The sequence below is a fragment of the Micromonas pusilla genome, assembly GCF_000151265.4.
Source record: "Micromonas pusilla CCMP1545 genomic scaffold MICPUCscaffold_17, whole genome shotgun sequence".
Taxonomy (NCBI): Eukaryota; Viridiplantae; Chlorophyta; class Mamiellophyceae; order Mamiellales; family Mamiellaceae; genus Micromonas; species Micromonas pusilla.
Window position 1 is genome coordinate 429,057 of NW_003315898.1, and position 17,183 is coordinate 446,239.

Genomic DNA, 17,183 nt, shown 5'->3' on the forward strand with positions numbered 1-17,183 from the left:
CAGTTGGAGTTGAAAGGCGTCGAGGGCGGGGATTGAAAGGGAGGGGTGGGCGGAGAGATGCTCCGGCAAAAGTCCTTAAGGATCGGCGTCCACCTCGCGAACGGGGTCGTATGGGGACCAGTGTATAGAACGCGCCTTAATCTTTCGCGTGCTCACGTTGGAGGCACATCGCCGCGCGCGGATCGCAGACAGACGCCGGCCGTTCCACAGCGTCACGAGGAGGACGATCACGACGAACGAGAGGGGCGCACCGAGGGCGTCGTGCGCGGCGACGACGCACGTCCGCGCGACGGACGCGAAGACGCGCGGGTCGCGCGACAGCGCGCGCCAGTCGACGACCCCGAGCGCGCCGCCCGGCGATTCTGAGACGGATGACGCGGACGCTGCCGCAGCCGCATTACCGACGCGAGGCAGCGCGAGCTTCAACGCCGCGATGGCCGCGGCGAGCGCGCGCCAGCAGCGCGCGAGGAACGGCCCCGCGGGCCCGAGGAGCGCGACCTCGAGCAGCGCGCACGCGAGCCCCACGATCTTCTCGCTGAGGAACGCGGCGAGCTCGCCGTCGCCCTCGAACGATCGACACAGGCGTCGGATCGCGAGCGAGGCTACGATCGCGACGAACAGCGTGACGAGTCGCGTCGCGCGCCGCTTCCTCGCGCGCCGGCGTCGCCGGGCGGCGGCGGCGGAGAAATTGGGAGGGAGCGAGAGGGTGACCTGTCGCGTCTTCGCCGACGGCGTGGTGTCCATCGCGGCCGTCGAGCGAGCGGCGTCGCGGCGCGTGACCCTCCAATGAAAGCTTTGTCCGATTGTACCCGCACTACTGTTCGACTTTCGAGGGATTTTTAACCTTTTTTGATACGGTACTCGGAACGTTCGTATTCTGAATGATTGCCCATAGCGCCCGCGACAGCCAATCACGTCTCTTCTCCCGCCTGCCAGCTGCCGCCTCTCGAAGCGCTGCCTCTCGTCGCGCGCATCACGCTTCACGTGACCCGCTCGGAACGCCGGCATCGCGCGCGACGTCGTCTCCCGACGCGTCACTCCTCAACGCACACCACAGCATCATGGCTGCCATCGCTGCTTTCAACGCCGGCCTGGCGAAGGTGCGCGCGCGCCCGCGCGCGTCCGATCGCGCCGCTCGCGTCGCGCGTCGCGCGCGCGCGCCGGAACTTCGTCGTCGTCCGTCGTCGTCGACCCGCTCGCTCGCTCGGATCGGATAGACCCCGCGCTCGCGTCGCGCTCGCCGGAGCACGCGCGATCGCGCGCGCGTCGAGACGACGCGCTGACGCCCTCCCCCGTCGTTCCCTCCTCCCGATCCTCATTCAGAGCGCCTTCAAGGGCTCCAACGCGGGCCTCAAGTCCTCCGCGCGCGCGCCCGTCGCGCGCGTCGCCACCGTCGTCCGCGCGAATGGCACGGACTACGGCCTCGGCCTGGAGATGAAAACCACCGCGCAGAAGTCCATCGCGAAGGGCGGCCGCGCGCCGGTGCCCCTCGAGCTCGAGAAGGCGAGTCAAGGCTCCCGCCCGTCCTCGAGATCCCCCGCGGTCGCGCGTCCTCGCGTTCGCGCGCGCTCCCTCGTCGCGCGGCGCGATCGTCGCGCGACGAATCGCCGCGGCGCGCGTCGCCCCCGATCGATCGATCGATCGATCCTCGGTCGCGACCGCGACGACGGGCGCGGATGGCGTTTTTTCCAGAGAGTCGTCTCTTCCCTTTTCCAGTCGGGGTCTCTTCCCGGCGCCGTCCGTCCGTCCCTTCCTCGCCGCGTCCGCTGACGCTCTCCCATCACCCCCGATAAACAGATGCCGCTCCCGCTCAACACGTTCAAGAACAAGGCGCCGTTCACCGGCAAGATCAAGTCCGTCGAGCGCATCGTCGGCCCCAACGCCACGGGCGAGACGTGCCACATCATCATCGAGCACGGCGGAAAGATGCCGTTCTGGGAGGGCCAGTCCTACGGCGTCATCCCGCCCGGCACGAAGGTCAACTCCAAGGGCAAGGAGGTCCCCCACGGCGTCCGCCTGTACTCCATCGCGTCCACGCGCTACGGCGACGAGTTTGACGGGAACACGGCGACGCTGTGCGTCCGCCGCGCCACGTACTGGGACTCCGAGAAGAACGCCGAGGACCCGGCGAAGAAGGGCATCTGCTCCAACTTCCTCTGCGACGCCAAGCCCGGCGCCGAGGTGATGATGACCGGCCCGACCGGGCAGGTGATGCTCCTCCCCGAGGACCCCGCGACGCCGGTGATCATGGTGGCGACGGGCACGGGCATCGCGCCGATGCGGTCGTACATTCGCCGCTTTTTCGTCGAGGACGTCAAGAACTGGGAGTTCAAGGGTTTGGCGTGGCTCTTCATGGGCGTCGCCAACTCGGACGCGAAGCTGTACGACGACGAGTTCTCTGAGTGCATCAAGCGGTTCCCCGGTCAGTTCCGCGTCGACTACGCGCTCTCGCGCGAGTCTCAGAACCGCAAGGGCGGCAAGATGTACATCCAAGACAAGGTCGAGGAGTACAAGGACCAGGTGTTCCAGCTCCTCGACGGCGGCGCGCACATGTACTTCTGCGGCCTCAAGGGGATGATGCCGGGCATCCTCGAGATGCTCGAGGGCGTGTGCAAGGAGAAGGGCATCGACTACGAGGAGTGGCTCGAGGGGCTCAAGAAGAAGGGGCAGTGGCACGTCGAGGTGTACTAAGCGGCGTCTGATGATTTCGGCGCGAGCGTTTTTTGCGTCGAAGACGACGACGCACTTGACTTTTCCCTCCGTCGCGCCGAGCGTCGCGTCTTTTCTCTGCTTGACGCGATGATTGTTTAATATCACTCACGACCGTACTCGTGAACCAGCGCGCGTGCGTGCGAACGAACGAACGCTCTCTCGCGCTCGCGGCTGACGGGAGCCTTCGCAGTCGGGCCCCGCTCTACCGCATCGAAAATTTCCCCGGACGTCGTCGCGAGTCGGCGTCGCGACTACTGCGAGACTGGATATTTATTTCTCCATCGAGGGCTCGCGCGCGCGCTCATCACTCGTCGCCGCGCGCGCGTCTCGAGACCGACCGTCTCTCGCGCGCGTCGGTCGTCGCGGCGGTCTTCCCGCCTTCTTCGTCGCCGCGCGGGCGGGCGTCGCGGGCCGTCCTCGAGGAGACCACCCCTCCCGGTCCTCGCGTCGGTCAACGCGCGTCGTCGGTCATGTCCTCCGATCCTCCTCCTCCTCCTCCTCCTCCTCTCTCGTCGTCGTCGTCGTTCGACGCGCCGCCGCCGAAGGTCTCGAAGGACCTCGCGAACGCGGTCCAGGACGACTGGCGACGCCAAGTCCAGGACGACGCGAAGCACCGCGCGGTGAGGCAGATGGAGGGGTACGACGTCTTCAAGAACATGGTCAGCGTCGCGCACCTCCGCCCGTATCACGCGGAGAACTTGAGAGATCACGGAGGCGGCGTCCCGCCCGCGTTCGCGTTCGACGCGGACGGGAAGCACGCGGGGCCGCCGCCGACGCCGGGGAGCGGCGGCGCCGCGTCGTTGAGCGGAGGAGGAGGAGGAGGCGGCGGCGGCGGTGGCGCGGTCGCGTTCACGCCGCCGACGAACGCGCTCGCGTTCGACAAGACGTGGCGAAGGGAGTGCAAGACGATCGAGCAGAGGTGGCGGTACCTCGGCGGCGTCGACGCGGCGAAGCTCAGGGAGATCTTCAAGGTGGAGATCACGGGGGTCACGCTGGGGGACGTCCTCGTCGCGCTGAGCGAGGGGTACGCGGAGAGCGCGAAGGGCGGCGGCGCGTGCGCGCCTTGGGGGGAGGAAGAGGACGGAGGCGGCGGAAATGGCGGCGGCGGCGGCGGCGGCGGCGGCGGAGGTGAGACTGCTTTCCATACGACCCCGTTCGCGTGGTGCACGCCGTTCCTTAAGGACTTTTCCCGTCGTCACTCTTCACCCGCGCTTCCCTTTCAACGTTTGACCGGTAAGATGTTCGACTGACCGATCGCTTCACCCACGCAGGCGGCGGCGGCGGGGCGGCGTCGTGCGCGTCGCGCGTGATCGACGCGTTGAGGGCGCTCGCGGTCGCGGGGCGGTTCTCCCTCGCGGTGAAGCTCGCGAGCGCGAGAGCGAAGAGCGGCGTGAGGGAGCTTCTGGACGCGTTGGAGAGGGAAGGGCACGGCGTGGATGACGTGCGAGCGTCCTACGGCGTCGCGCGCGATTGATTTCGTTTAGCGTTTTCGAATCGAATCGAATCGATCTCCTCTTACACTACGAACCGAAGCGCTTCTTTCCCTCCTTCTATCGACTCTTCTCTTCTCGGTGTACACTACCCGCCGCCGCGGCATCTCATCTCGCCTTCCTTCTTTAACATCATCCTACTTTGTTCTTCGCCATCCATCCATTAAACGCACGCGAGACGGGCGTTAATTTAGAACGGAGACGCGCCGCCGATGGCGCCAAAGTTGGCGAGCATGTTCGCCCCGAACGGATCCGCGACGTGATCGCAGATGTTCTTCCACGGCCCTTCGCCGGTGACGACCGCCTGGACCATGCAACCGAGGAACGCCATCATCGCCAGACGGCCGTTCTTGATCTCCTTCTTCTGCATCTTCGCCATGTCGTCCTTGCCGAGGCCGGCGAAGTTGAAGTATTTGCCGCCCGGGTACGCCGGGTTGCCGGACCCGGCGAAGCCCTTCTCCCAACCCATGAGCGGCTGCTCCGCCTGGGAGCCGGGGTACCAGTAGTCCTGCCCGCGCTTGATCTCCGCGAAGTTCATCATGCACATGTTCACCCAGAAGATCGTCATCGGGTTCGCCCAGTAATCGAACGTGCCCTGCGGCGGGATGGCGCCCGACGTGAACCACACGAGGCCCGTGGACTCCGGGATGAGCCCAGCCTGACCGAGAATCTCGGGCGCGACGATGCCGGCGACGCCGAGCATCGCCCAGCGGCCGTGGATCACCTCGGAGTACGCGAGCCACTGCGGGTTGACGAACCCGCCCGCGCCCTCGGGGTCGGACATGCCGAGCGGGTCGAAGCCGAAGTCGCCCGGGAGCGTGCCGTCGAGGTACGCCATGTTCTGGTCGGAGACGCCCATGAGGTAGAGGTCGTCCTTGGAGCGCGGCTGCGCCTTGACGACCGCCTTGGGGGCCTCCTCGGCGGCGGGCGCTTCCTCACCCTGTGAAAGGAAGAGAAGGGGGGGCGATGGGATGGACGCGGTCAGGCGGGATCCATCCGCGCGGTTCGAATCGATCGGATCGATCGCGAAAAAATCGAGGACACAGCTGTGCACCGACTCGCGCCAGCGCGGGGGGGATAGGGAGGCTGTGGACCGATCGCGCGGGCGGGGGACGTCCGCGCGATCGATCGAGCGCGGCGTCCGCGGTGAGGCGCGCGCGTCCGCGTCGCGATCGGCCGCGGCGCAATCGCGCGGCGCGCGTCCGCGCGCCGCGCCGCCGAGCCGATCGCGACGCGGACGCGCTGCTCCGCGCTCCCTATCCTGCCCTCAGAAAAAAAAAACCGCATCGCGGACGCGCGGTCGATGCGCCGCGCGACGGCGCGGACGCGATGCGTCGCCGCGAGCGCGCGCGACGCGATCGACGCCGCGAGGATGTCGACATCGCATCGTCGCGCGGAGGACGACGCGCGCGCGTCGCGCGAGCGGCGACGCGCGCGTTCCCGGCGGACGCGCGTCTTCGCCACCATCGTGTTTTACTTGCGCGGAGCGCTATTTTCTCCGCATCGAAGTCGCGGGAGACGCACCTCGGCGCGGACGACGAAGGAGCGAAGCTTGCGAGCCTTCGGCGCGGACGCGGTGACGCGCGCGGCGCCGCGGGTGAACGCGGAGGTCATGGAAACGGTCATGGCGGCCATTGCGACGGCGATGTGTGTGCAGGTATGAGGCGTCCGCGCGCCGGGTCGCGCGTTCCCGGCATCGTTTCCGCTCGTCGCCGTATCGGCGTCGGCCAATCAGCGCGTTCGCTTGAAAGGAATCGCGTGATCGACGTCGTCTCGGTGAAAATCGGTTCATCGCAGAAACCCGCGATCAAACGTGATCGCAGAAGAGTGTTATATTCGCGTAGTACGCGCGCGCGTTTTCGCTCTACGACGAGGCAGTATCATTTCCGTCCGGTACTACTGTTAACTGTGCAAACTGGAGTAATATTTGTGTGGCTCGTCGCTGTAAAAAATACGCTCGCGTCGCCTCGTCGCATCTCGCCGGCTTCGCCCCGCGCGCTCTCTCCCTCGCTCCGCGCCCTCCTCTCGCCCTCCTCTCACTTCAATCACTTCAAGAACGTCGCGAAGATGAAGAACGACACCATGGAGAACAGCGAGAGGATCAGCTCCGGCCCCCACGCGGGAGGGAAGATCGGAATGTACAACGGGAACAGCGACCCGACGACGAACCCGAGCGACAACGCGGCGAAGGCTGGACGGAGGGAGGGAAACGATTTGATTGGTCAGTCGCGAGTGATGACGTGGCGGGCGCATCGCGCGGCGGCGATCGAATAGAAGAGAAGAGAAGAGAAGTTGAAGACTTGAAGAGAAGGCGGACGCGCGCGCACCGTTGATGAAGCTCTTTCCCAGAGGCGCGCCCGCGGCGGCGCCGCCGCGTTTGTCGTGGAGAAAGTAGACGCAAAGACCGAACGAGATGGCCATCTGGAACGCGGGCCCGCTCGGGGCGTTCCCGGCGGAGACGATCGCCCACCCCATCATGATGGCGTACATCAGCGCTCTGCGCATGATCGTCGTCTGGTCCGGCTTCTCGAACTGCGCCTTCAGTCGCTCCATGAACGGCGGCACGTAGTTCTCCCCCTTCTTCTGCTTCCGCAACGCCTTCTTCATCCCTTTCGCTTTTTTACGAGTCGAGAGGCGGTCGTTGATGATCTTATCGAACGCCTGCTCGATCGCCTCGACGCCCGCGACGTGCGCGCGGTACGTCTCCACGAGGTAGTTTCTCGCGTCTTGAACCTCCTCGAACGTCGACTCGTCCGATATGCCGAGTCGGCGGTACGGGTCGCGTTCCTTCGTCCTCGGGAAGATGGCATCCGGGTCGTAATCCGGGATGCCGACCGACGCCGCGGCGAACTGTTCCTCGGGGGTCATCTCGCCTGAGGCAGGCGCGGGGATGCGGGGATGCGGGGTGCGGGGTGGCGTCCACGTGGCGCGTCAGTCGGCGACGGGGATTCGAGAGAGGACGGGGACGAGGCGAACGATAATCATTTTTCAGGGTTCGAGGGTTGCGGCGACGGGATCCGAGCACTCGACGCGCGCGTCGACGACGCCCGCGGGCGCGGCGCGACGACGACGACGACGACGACGACGACGACGACGACGACGCGAGCGCGCGACGCGACGCGCGCGCGATCGACGGGACGAACCTTCGGTCGCCGCCGTGCGCACGACGCGCCGCGCGCCGCGGCCGCCGAGGACGAACGACGGCGACGACGGAGACGTCGTCGTCGTCGTCGCGCGCCGTCTCGACGGCGCGCCCATCGCGCGCGACGCCGCGCGCGCGTCGCTCGCGCGGCCGCGCGCGACGACGACGCGCGTCGCCGCGCTCGCGGAGACGGTCGTCGCGTGCATCGTGTCCGTGCTCGTCGGACGCGAGATGCGCGTTGCCTCGTGCCGTCGTCCGGCGCGAGCGCGATTGGGGCGGCGTCGGCGCCGCGCGGGGCGGAGAACGAGAGAGCAGAGATCCGCGCGACCGATTGGATATGATAGACTGGAGCGCGACTGATGCGGAGGTGCGATCAGGGCGAACGTTCTTCACCCATCGCTCGGGTTCAACATTTGATCGCGCCCCCTTTCAACTAACCGATGAACTGTACGTGGACACGTGTACGGATTGGCCTCTGGTTAAATAGTCGTAAACTCACCTCAACGAAGCGTCGCAAAACGCGCACGCGACAGCCTTCCCTTCCCCGCCCCAGTGCGTCGCCGCGCACCGCGCGCACGTCGCGCACCCCGCGCTCCCCGCCGCGGGCAACGATCGCAGCGTCGCCGCGCACAACACCCCGGGGATCTCGTCGAGCGGGACGCCGGCGTCCCGCTCCCTCCCGCCTCCGCCGCCGCCGCGCCGCGCCCCCGCCGACAACTTCGTCAACGCCGCAGCCGCGTCGACGTCGCCGCGCGCGCGAGCCCCCTCGCTCGCGCTCGCGAGCATCCTCGACGCGGCGATCGCGCACCCAGCCCGCGCGTTCCAAACCGCGGCGAACCGAAGGACCACGACGCGGTGACCTCGATCCAACGCGAGCGCGGCGAGATGCCGCGTCAGGCGGGACATCTCAGGGTCGTTCCGTACGAGCGAATGTCGGGGTGGAGTTGAAAGGCGTCAGAAGCGGAGTTGAAAGGCATCGAGGTGTCGGGATTGAAAGCGAGGGATGGGCGGAGAGACACGCCGGGCGAAGTCCTTAAGGAATCGCGTTCACCACGCGAACGGGGTCGTATGGGAACCAGTGTAAATGCGAACGCACCTCCGCGGCGACGGCGGCGCGTTCAGCCGTCTTCGGCGCCGCCCACGCCGCCCGCCTCTTGCTCTTGTCGTCTCCGGACGACGTGGTAGGAGGAACGCCGTCGTAGAACGTCGGCGACGACGCGACAGCGGCGGCGATCAGAGAGCACTTCCGGAGGAGCCGCGACGCGAACGCGTACGCGACGAGTTTTTTCAAGATTTTTTCGCCGGCGGCGCCGCCGCGCGGGGCGCCGCCTCCTCCGCCCACCGCGAGCTTCACCGCGGCGATGAACGACGCCTCCGCAGCCTCGAACGCGTTGGATTCCAGCGCGCGCATCCCGCTCGCGATCATCCGCAGCGTCGGCTCGTGCGCGGGGTCCGTCGGCGCCGGCGCCACCGCCGGCGGCGGCGCCGGCGGCGCCGGCGGCAGCTGAAAAGCCCCGGGCGGCGGCGCGAACCCGGCGTACGCGTCGTCCGACGGAGGCGCCGGCGGCGGAGGCGCCGGCGGCGGTTCCATCGGTGGCAGCGGATGCATCGTCATCGGCGGCGGCGGCGCTTGAACGACCGACGCGGCCGGTTCGAACGCGGTGAACGACCCCGTCGCGGCCGCGGGCGACGTCGCGGGCGTGCCGTACGCGTCGAGCTCGTTCGCCGGCGGCGGCGCCAGCGGCGTTAACGGCGGTCGTGGATGCGTTTCGAACGCGGGCATCGACGTCGGCACCGGCGCGGGTGCCTGGCTGAAGAAGTCCGCGTTCTCGATCGGTCGCGAGAACGGATCGTCGTCGTTCATCGCGGACGACGCCGCCGCCGCCGGCGGAGGAGGAGGAGGAGGCGGCGGCAGCGCGAGCTGGCCAAAGTTCGCCTCGAACCCGCCGCCGCCGCCGCCGCCGCCGCCGCCGCCGAACGGATCGCCGAACGGGTCATCTCCCAGCCCCGGCGGCGCGGGAAGCGCCATCGCGCCGCCGCCGCCACCTCCGAACCCGCCCGGGACAGGGACCGGGTCCCCGAACGGATCGTTCCCCAGCCCCGGCGGCGCGGGAAGCGCCATCGCGCCGCCGCCGCCTCCGCCGCCGCCGAGCGCCGCCGCCGCCGCGCCGAACGGATCGTCGTCCGCGAACGGATCGTACGGCACCATAGCGCCGGGACCCGCGGTCGCCGACGCGGGCGCGGCGCCGAACGGCGACAGCTGTTGTCCTCCCTGACTTCCCTGGCTTCCCGCGGGCGGCGGGAGCGCGAGCGCGGCGCCGCCCGCGACCGCGCCGGGCGGCGGCGCCTGATTTTCTTCGCCGACGCCGCCTCGGTGCCCTTCGCTAAAGTGTAACCGCCGCGCCCCGCGCGTTTCTTCGTCACTATCGTCGCTGTCGTCGTCGTCGTCATCATCGTCCCCCGGGTGCTGCACCGCGTACTGCTGCGCGCGCTCGCGCTGCCGCTGCTGCTCCGCCGCGCGCGCGGCGAAGGACGTGACCGGCGACCCGGCGCCGGCGACGACGCCCGCGGGCGATCCCCCGCCGCCGCCGCCGGGAACGACGGACGAGCCCATGTCCGACCGCGCGGGCGGTCTTCCGTCCCCGCGCCCTCCTCCTCCTCCTCCCCCTCCCCCTCCCCGCGGCGCGCCCGAGAGCTCGCTGCCGTCGCCCTCGACGCCGCCGATCCCGACGCCGCTGCCCTTCACCCTCCGTCCCAACCAGTCGAGGTGCGACAACGTCGGCGCTCGGCTCACCTCTCTCCCCGCCGCGATCGCGTTCGCGTTCGCGTTCGCGTTGTCGTCCGCGTTCTTGTTCGTCGCGTCGGTCAATATCGTCGGCGTGATCGCCATCCATCCGAGCGCGCGCCCCTCGCCCGGCGGCGGATCAGGCGGCGTGAACCGCCTCGGCGGCTTCCGCCGCGCGAGCGCTCTAAGGGCCATTCCATACAAATATAGTTCACCGGTCAGTTGAAAGGGGATGCGATCAAATGTTGAAACCGAGCGGTGGGTGAAAAACTTTTGTATAGAACGCACCGAAGGCACGCGTCTTTCACCGGCCCCGGCGCGAGCACGCGCTGCACCTCCCGCTCGATGATCGGAAACCCGCCGTCGCCCGCGCGCGACGCGACGCCCTTGCGACACAAGCTCGTCAGCGGCCCGTGGTCCTTCCCGCCGGTCGCGCCGACGGCCATCGCGGCGGCGGCGAACGCGCCCGCGGCGTCGCCAATCTCCGCGGCGGCTTTCGCCGCCTCGCGCGTCGCCGCGGCGACGTCCTGGGGTGAATTTCAAAGGCGTCAGTTGAAGTTGAAAGGCATCGAGGGCGGGGATTGAAAGCGAGGGATGAGCGGAGAGAGACGCCGGGAAAAGTCCTTAAGGAGCGGCGTTCACCACGCAACCGCGGTCGTATGGGGACCAGTGTGAGATAGAACGCACCGGGTCGACGACCGCCGCGGGCGCCCTCGCGTGCGACTCCTCGCCGCCCGCGGCGGCGTTCAATCGGTGCCGCAATGTCTCCACGCCGGCGGTCACGCGAAACGCTCGCGACGCGTACGCCGCGCGCGAGTGCGCGGGGACGTGCGTCGCGCGCGCGGCGACGTCGGCGGCGAGCCCGGGAAGCCCCGCGCCTCGTCTCGCGCTCGCGATGCGCTCCAACGTCTTCGCGGACGCGCGGCTCGCGTCGTGCCGCCCCGCCGCGCGCGCCACCGCCTCTCGCGCGTCGACCGGCGGGGGCAGCCCCGCGTCTCTGCGCGCCGCGCACAGCGTGCCCCACCCGAAGGCGATCGCGTCGAAGAGCGCGATGGGGCGAGAGACCACCGCGGGCGCGGCGGCGGCGACGCCGCCGCCGCCGCCGGTGACGTGCAACGCCAACGCCGCGTCTTCCGTGACGGTCAAGAGCGCGCCGTCGCCGCCGCCGACGCCCGTGCTGGCGAGCGCGCACACGTCGCCGTCCCAGCCAAGACACGAGATCCCGTCGCGGTGCGTGAAGAGCAGCGACGGGCCGACCCACAGGATGGAGCCGATTTGGTTCTCGCCGTCGCCGTCCCTGACGACGCGTTCGCATCGAATCGTCAGCGCGCACGCGTAGTCCTGCGCCGCGGAGCCGTCGCCGTCGAACTGGCACAGGAGCAGGCGGCGGTTCGTCAAGATCGCACACCCGCCCCACGTGTAGTCGTCGGCGGCGGTGTTGTTACTTGGGTTCGTAACGCCCGTGGATAGTGCGTTATCCACGCCCGCCGCGAACGGATCGTTCGGATCCGCCGCCGGCCGCTTCCTCCCTCCGCGGCCAACCTCGAGAACCTGAGGGTCGTTCCATACAAAAAAAGTTCACCGGTCACTTGAAAGGGACCCACGCGATCAAATGTTGAAACCGGGCGATGGGTGAAAAACTTTTGTATAGAACGCACCTGAAACGCCGCGCGGACGACGATCTCCCCCGGGGCTAACCCCACGCTCCCCGGGGACATCGTCATCTTCGGCCCTTCGCCGCCGGGGACGCCGTCGTTCGACGTCTTCAGGACGCCGAACCGCCCGCCGACCGCGCCGGCGAGCGCGGCGGGTCCGGGCCCGCGAAACACCCTGTTCGCCGCGCCGGGGCCTCTGGAAGTTGAAACCAAGCGATCGATCGATCGCGGGCGAACGCGTCGGTCAGTCGCGCGTCTCGCCGGTCGAGCGTTAAAAGGGAAGCGCGGGTGAAGAGCGACGCGACGACGGGGGAAAGTCCTCAAGAAACGGCGTGCATCACGCGAACGCGGTCGTACGGGAACCAGTCTGAAACGACTTTCGCGGTCTCCTCACCTGGGCGCGTCCGCCAGCGCGTACCTCGCGCTCGCCTTCGTCGCGTCGCCGCCGCACGGGTAGACGGTCACCGCGTTTCCGCCGCGTTCTAACACCGCGTACGCGGCGTCGCCGTCACCGACGAAGCACGCGTCCGCGCCCGCGACGACGGTCGCTCGCGTTGTCTTTTGCATCTCCGGCGGCGGCGGCGGCGCGTCTGGCGGCGAACGCACAGCTGGCGGCGCGGCGACCGCGCTCGCGCCCGCGTCCGCGCGCTGGTTGGATCTCGCGGACCCTGAGGCCCCGGGCGGCGGCGTCGTCCGCTTCACCGGCGTCAGCGTCTCGCGCAGGAGCACGATCGCGTGCGGCGGCGCGTCCGTCGCGGGGCTCTGCATCGCGACCAAAAACGCGCGGAACGTCGGGGTGGAGTTGAAAGGCGTCAGTTGGCGTTGAAAGGCGCCGAGGTGTGTCGGGATTGAAAGCGAGGGACCCTGGGCGGAGAGATGCGCCGGGAAAAGTCCTTAAGGATCGGCGTTCACCACGCGAACGCGGTCGTATGGGGACCAGTGTGAGATAGAACGCACCTGCATCGCGACCAAAAACGCGCGGAACGGCCCCGAGCGCGAAGACGCGATTCGCGCGGGCACCGCGCTCGGCTCCGACGGCGGCGGCGGCGGCACGGACGCCTTGAAGATCGCCTCCGGCCCGCGCGCGAGGTCCACGGCCCACACCGCGCCGTCGCCGAGGAGATACGTCTCTCCCGCGCGCGCCGGCGGCGACGCCGCGCTCGCGGCGGCGACGGAGACGTCGTCCGCCGCGGCGAGCTCGCAGAGGCTTCGTCCCGGCGCCGCGCCGCCCGCGCTCTCCGCGAGCCACACGGTGAACGGCGCGCCGAGCCCGTGGCCGACGCCGTGCCCGCCGACCGCGGCGGCCGCGCAGCGCGCCTGCGCGGGGTGCGATCGCGCGTGAGCGCGCGAAGCGGACGGCGGCAGCGCGGGCGTCGACGGCGCGGCGCCGCGTCGGCGCGCGAAGCGGTCGACGCGTCTCGCGTCCACAAACGCGCGCGTCTGCAGCGCGCTCGCGGGCGGGCCGTGGCCGGAGCCGTGCATCCCCATCGCGCTGCCGACGAGCGCGAGGACGCCCGCGTTGTTTGGGAGCGGGGAGACGGAGAGGACGGAGCCGTCGCCGACGAAGCACTCGTCGAGGGACTCGACGCGAGGTTCCCGCGACGCGGATGCGGCGGCGCTCTGTTGCGGGTCGTTCCGTACGAGCGATGATATCGGGGTGGAGTTGAAAGGCGTCAGAAGCGGAGTTGAAAGGCGTCGAGGTGTGTCGGGATTGAAAGCGGCGAGGGGTGGGCGGAGAGATGCGCCGGGAGATAAAGTCCTTGAGGATCGGCGTTCACCACGCCAACGCGGTCGTATGGGAACCAGTGTGAGATAGAACGCACCTCAGCGCCGCCGCCGCCGCCGCTTCCGAACCCGCTCATCGTCGTCGTCGGCTCGTCGATCGGCCAGAGCGAGAGACGCCCGCCTGCGTCGCCGACGACGACGACGCACGCGCCGGGTCGGTCTTCCCCGCGGCCGGGCTTCGCGAACGCGCAGACGGACGTCGGCGCGGGGACGCCGCCCCCGGTTCCGCCCGACTTACTCGATCCCTTCTTACTCGTCTTACCCCACCCGAAGCCCTTCTTCCCTCCTTTCCCGCCGTGTCCACTCACCGCGCGAAGGATCGGGTTCAGACGGAACGCGCACTTCACGACCGCGTTCACGACGTCGTACGCGCGGACTTGACCGTCGACGTACCCGGCCACGACGACGCCCTGGGAAGGGAGCCCCGCGAGACACGCTATCGGTCTCTTGTGCTCGTTCTTCAGTCGCAGAAGATCCCCGCCGCCGTAGCCAGGGTTTCCGGCGCGTAACGGCGCCGCGCGAAGCGTTTTATCTCCCGCCGCCGCGAACACGACCCACGGCGCCGCCGCCCTCTCGCTGAACGCGAGATGCCCGCGTCGTTGATCGGCGCTCCCCCCGAGCGGCGGCGCGTTCATCAACGTCGCGTGATGCAGCCGTCGAAGCGCCGGCGGCGCCGCGCCGTCCACCCTGTCCACCGCGTGCACGCTCCCGTCGTGAAGCATGACGACGAGGACGCCGTTCAAGCGCGCGGGCGCGTGCGCGAGCGCGGTAGCGGGCGCGGGGAGGCGCAAGACGTCGGTCACCGCGCCGGTCGCGCCGTCGAGAAGAAAGACGCGTTTGTTACACGACGCGGCGAGGAGCGCGGACGTGGGATGCCAGGACAGGCACGGGACGCCCCTGGGGTCCTCCTCGAGGCCGTCCGCGACGCGCGGGACCTGCGGGAGGAAGGAGGAGGAGGAGCGATGAGATGGCGCGGAGGGAGGGGAGGATGGAGGGGGGGCGGCGATGAGATGCGTCGAGATGCGGCGAGGATGGATGAAACGGCACTCTCCGAGGGAATGAATGAATGAATGAATGAATGGTCGACGCTGAGAGAGGCTGCCGCCGCCGGGGGCGACACGCGAGCGACGACGCACCAGGGTCCTCGCCTCCGACCACGCCGGGGGTATCATCTTCTCGCCGAGCCTCCTCGCCGCCTCGTCGGGCCGCTAATCGGCGCGCGACGAGTGAGCGCGCGCCGGCGTCCTCCGTCGCGTCGCTTTCAAAAATTATCCGTCGACTCCGAGCTTCTGATGAGGCGCGTTCTATACAAAAGTTTTTCACCCATAGCTCGGTTTCAACACTTGATCGCGTCTCCAATCAACTGACCGATGGACTTTTTTTGATTGGAACGCACCTGATGAGAAGCAAACGGCTGCAGATGCCGGATCGTTCCGAGAGTAGTCAGCATTCGTCGTCGCGCGGCTCGACGTCATGGCGCCGCCCGGAGGAAAGAAGCGCTCGGCGACGACGACGCGCCCGGCGCACAAGACCACGGACGCGCCGGAGGTGCTCGCGAAATCGACGAGCGCGTCCGCGTCGAAGAAGGCGAAGAAGAAGAGCGCGTCGTCGTCGAATAAGAAGAAGGATGCGACGAAGCAGAAGAAGCCCGCCGCCGCCGCCGCCGCCGCCGCCGCCGCCGCCGCCGCGCCGCCGCCGTCGTCGGCGTCGACGCCATCGCGACCGAAATGGGCGCCGCTACCCGCGATGCGCACGCGCGAGGGGAACCGCGCGGTGACGAAGGACGCGAGGCGCGCGGTCGAGCTGGAGTGCGCGCGCGCGAGCGCGCTCGACCGGTGCCGGAAAAAGTACGAAAAGATGGCGACGAACGCGGGCGCGGGCGCGGCGCCGCCGCAGGGCTTCGAGCGATGGCGCTTCGCCGCGAAAGCCGCGGAAGATCGCGCCGCGCGGCGATGCGGCGGCGGCGAGGGCGGCGGCGGCGGCGGCGCGCGGCTCGACCCCGCGCTGCCGTCGTCGGACGCCGCCGCGCTCGCGCTCGACGTCCTCGTCGCGGACCTGACGCGCGCGGGAGTGAAGGACGCCGATAAAGCGGCGTCCATCGCGCGCGACGTCGCGGACGCGGCGGCGCGCGAGGCGAGGGCGCTCGCGAAGCTCGAGCTGAGGCTCGCCGCGGGGAAAGGCGGCGCGCGGGCGACGTCGTCGTCGGACGCGTCGGCGCCCGCGACGAACGACGACGTCGTCGCCAGGCGAAGGAAACACTCCGTGGAGCTCACGTCGCGCGGCAAATTCGTCGTGACGTCGCGCGCGGCGTACGCGAGGCTGCGCGCGCTGTACCGCGAGCACGCGCCGCCATGCGACGGGCCGGCGATCTCGGAGGACTCGGAGGAGGACGACGAAGGAGACGATCGCGATCGGTTCTCTTCGCTGGCGGAGAAAGCGTTCCACCGCCGACTCTTCGCGTTGCTTCTTCGATACAAAAGCATCCACGGGTACGGGTTCCAAGCCTCCGTGGGCGAGGAGGTGTTTCGAGCCTTGGGCGCGAAGCTCGGGGTCGCGCACGAGTGCTTCGCGAGCCCGATGAACGCGCACTACGGCGCCTTCAACGGCGCCTTCTTGGACGTCGACGCGCCCTTCGGCAGCGCCGGCGATTTTTTCGCCGTCGCCGACCGAGGCGGGTTCAGACGCGGCGCGTACGAGGCGAACCCGCCGTTCGTCTCCGGGGTCATGGACGCCATGGTGGACGCGATGGAGCTCGCGCTGACGCGCGCGGACGCGGACGCGCAGCCGCTGACCTTCGCGGTCTTCGTTCCCGGATGGAGCGACGAGCCGTGCTGGGCGAAGGCGCGTCCTACGTCGCGCCGGTTCCCATACGACCGCGTTGGCGTTGTGAACGCCGATCCTTAAGGACTTTCTCTCCCGGCGTTCGTCACTCTCCGCCCACCCCTCGCTGACAATCCCGACGCGCCTCGACGCCTTTCAACTCCGCTTCTGACGCCTTTCAACTCCACCCCGACGTTTGCTTGTATGGACAATTACCCTCAGCTGACGTCGTCGACGTTCACTCGGTGCCGATTCGTCGTCGCCGCGAGCGAGCACGCGTACCGCGACGGCGCCGCGCACCAAAAGAGCGCGAAGGACGCGCATCGAGGGAGCGTGTACGACTCCGGGGTGTTCATCTTGCAGTCCGAGAAGGCGGCGGCGTCGGACGTCGGGAAGCGCGTCGCCGCGGAGGGGGGGAAGCGAACGGAGAATGAGATTCGACGCGCGATGGCGGCGGGGAAAGAGAGAGCGGACGCGGCGGCGGCGGCGCGCGCGGCGAGCGAGCGCGTCAGGGCGGGGGAGGCGGCGGCGAAGGAGAAGGAGAAGGAGGGGGGAGGAGGCGCCGCGAAGAAGAGGAAGGCGAAGAGCGACGAGGAGGAGGACGAGGAGGGGGACGACGGCGACGGGAAGAAGAAGAAAACAGCCGGCGGAAAGAAGAAAGAGAGCAAAGCCGCGAAGAAGCGACGGAAACGACGCGAGGCGAAGGCGCTCGAGCCGCCGCCGCCCGCGACCCTCGCCGTGGCGTGACGACGTGCAGTATACAGTCGATGAATACTATTATTTTATTTAGACGA

The 17,183-nt window shown here is 69.0% G+C and overlaps 9 protein-coding genes across 9 annotated transcripts; 4 read left to right on the plus strand and 5 right to left on the minus strand.

The window, feature by feature from the left end:
* Positions 1–75: 75 nt before the first annotated feature.
* MICPUCDRAFT_54401 (uncharacterized protein) lies at positions 76–744 on the minus strand (the record flags this gene model as incomplete). The annotated part of the gene is made up of 1 exon (XM_003064529.1): positions 76–744. One exon carries the CDS (start codon positions 742–744, stop codon positions 76–78), a length of 669 nt encoding a protein of 222 aa, XP_003064575.1.
* A 317-nt stretch (positions 745–1,061) lies between these two features.
* PETH (ferredoxin-NADP oxidoreductase) lies at positions 1,062–2,836 on the plus strand (the record flags this gene model as incomplete). Its single annotated transcript, XM_003064361.1, has 3 exons — positions 1,062–1,100; positions 1,324–1,542; positions 1,798–2,836. The coding sequence occupies 3 exons, from the start codon at positions 1,062–1,064 to the stop codon at positions 2,689–2,691; spliced, it is 1,152 nt and encodes a 383-aa protein (XP_003064407.1). The 3' UTR covers positions 2,692–2,836.
* A 403-nt stretch (positions 2,837–3,239) lies between these two features.
* MICPUCDRAFT_11197 (uncharacterized protein) lies at positions 3,240–4,129 on the plus strand (the record flags this gene model as incomplete). Its single annotated transcript, XM_003064362.1, has 3 exons — positions 3,240–3,736; positions 3,846–3,883; positions 3,984–4,129. Coding segments are annotated over 3 exons (681 nt in total), but the record flags the coding sequence as incomplete, so codon positions are not given.
* A 60-nt stretch (positions 4,130–4,189) lies between these two features.
* Positions 4,190–5,854, minus strand: LHCA3 (chlorophyll a/b-binding protein, psi-associated, chloroplast precursor). The gene is made up of 2 exons (XM_003064530.1): positions 5,727–5,854; positions 4,190–5,142 (listed from the first exon to the last, which is right to left on the minus strand). Exons 1-2 carry the CDS (start codon positions 5,835–5,837, stop codon positions 4,393–4,395), a joined length of 861 nt encoding a protein of 286 aa, XP_003064576.1. The 5' UTR covers positions 5,838–5,854; the 3' UTR covers positions 4,190–4,392.
* A 269-nt stretch (positions 5,855–6,123) lies between these two features.
* Positions 6,124–7,382, minus strand: MICPUCDRAFT_49238 (uncharacterized protein). The gene is made up of 3 exons (XM_003064531.1): positions 7,346–7,382; positions 6,530–7,075; positions 6,124–6,393 (listed from the first exon to the last, which is right to left on the minus strand). The coding sequence occupies exons 2-3, from the start codon at positions 7,068–7,070 to the stop codon at positions 6,248–6,250; spliced, it is 687 nt and encodes a 228-aa protein (XP_003064577.1). The 5' UTR covers positions 7,071–7,075; positions 7,346–7,382; the 3' UTR covers positions 6,124–6,247.
* Positions 7,383–7,839: 457 nt separating this feature from the next.
* Positions 7,840–8,250, minus strand: MICPUCDRAFT_54406 (uncharacterized protein; the record flags this gene model as incomplete). Its single annotated transcript, XM_003064532.1, has 1 exon — positions 7,840–8,250. The coding sequence occupies one exon, from the start codon at positions 8,248–8,250 to the stop codon at positions 7,840–7,842; it is 411 nt and encodes a 136-aa protein (XP_003064578.1).
* Positions 8,251–8,377: 127 nt separating this feature from the next.
* MICPUCDRAFT_43505 (uncharacterized protein) lies at positions 8,378–14,741 on the minus strand (the record flags this gene model as incomplete). Its single annotated transcript, XM_003064533.1, has 8 exons — positions 8,378–10,313; positions 10,427–10,656; positions 10,817–11,680; positions 11,833–11,980; positions 12,179–12,648; positions 12,742–13,404; positions 13,608–14,504; positions 14,706–14,741. The coding sequence occupies 8 exons, from the start codon at positions 14,739–14,741 to the stop codon at positions 8,378–8,380; spliced, it is 5,244 nt and encodes a 1,747-aa protein (XP_003064579.1).
* Positions 14,742–15,315: 574 nt separating this feature from the next.
* MICPUCDRAFT_43506 (uncharacterized protein) lies at positions 15,316–16,473 on the plus strand (the record flags this gene model as incomplete). Its single annotated transcript, XM_003064363.1, has 1 exon — positions 15,316–16,473. The coding sequence occupies one exon, from the start codon at positions 15,316–15,318 to the stop codon at positions 16,471–16,473; it is 1,158 nt and encodes a 385-aa protein (XP_003064409.1).
* Positions 16,474–16,593: 120 nt separating this feature from the next.
* MICPUCDRAFT_54412 (uncharacterized protein) lies at positions 16,594–17,136 on the plus strand (the record flags this gene model as incomplete). The annotated part of the gene is made up of 1 exon (XM_003064364.1): positions 16,594–17,136. One exon carries the CDS (start codon positions 16,594–16,596, stop codon positions 17,134–17,136), a length of 543 nt encoding a protein of 180 aa, XP_003064410.1.
* Between the last annotated feature and the right edge of the window lie 47 nt (positions 17,137–17,183).

What these genes read in the sequence shown, in the direction of transcription:
- LHCA3 (XM_003064530.1), bottom strand. Translation starts at nt 5,837, where the DNA reads ATGGCCGCCATGACCGTTTCCATGACCTCCGCGTTCACCCGCGGCGCC. An exon ending in CCTTCGTCGTCCGCGCCGAG is followed by an intron (nt 5,143 to 5,726) that starts GTGCGTCTCCCG and finishes TTCCTTTCACAG; the next exon opens with GGTGAGGAAGCGCCCGCCGC.
- MICPUCDRAFT_49238 (XM_003064531.1), bottom strand. Translation starts at nt 7,070, where the DNA reads ATGACCCCCGAGGAACAGTTCGCCGCGGCGTCGGTCGGCATCCCGGAT. An exon ending in GGGAAAGAGCTTCATCAACG is followed by an intron (nt 6,394 to 6,529) that starts GTGCGCGCGCGT and finishes CCCTCCGTCCAG; the next exon opens with CCTTCGCCGCGTTGTCGCTC.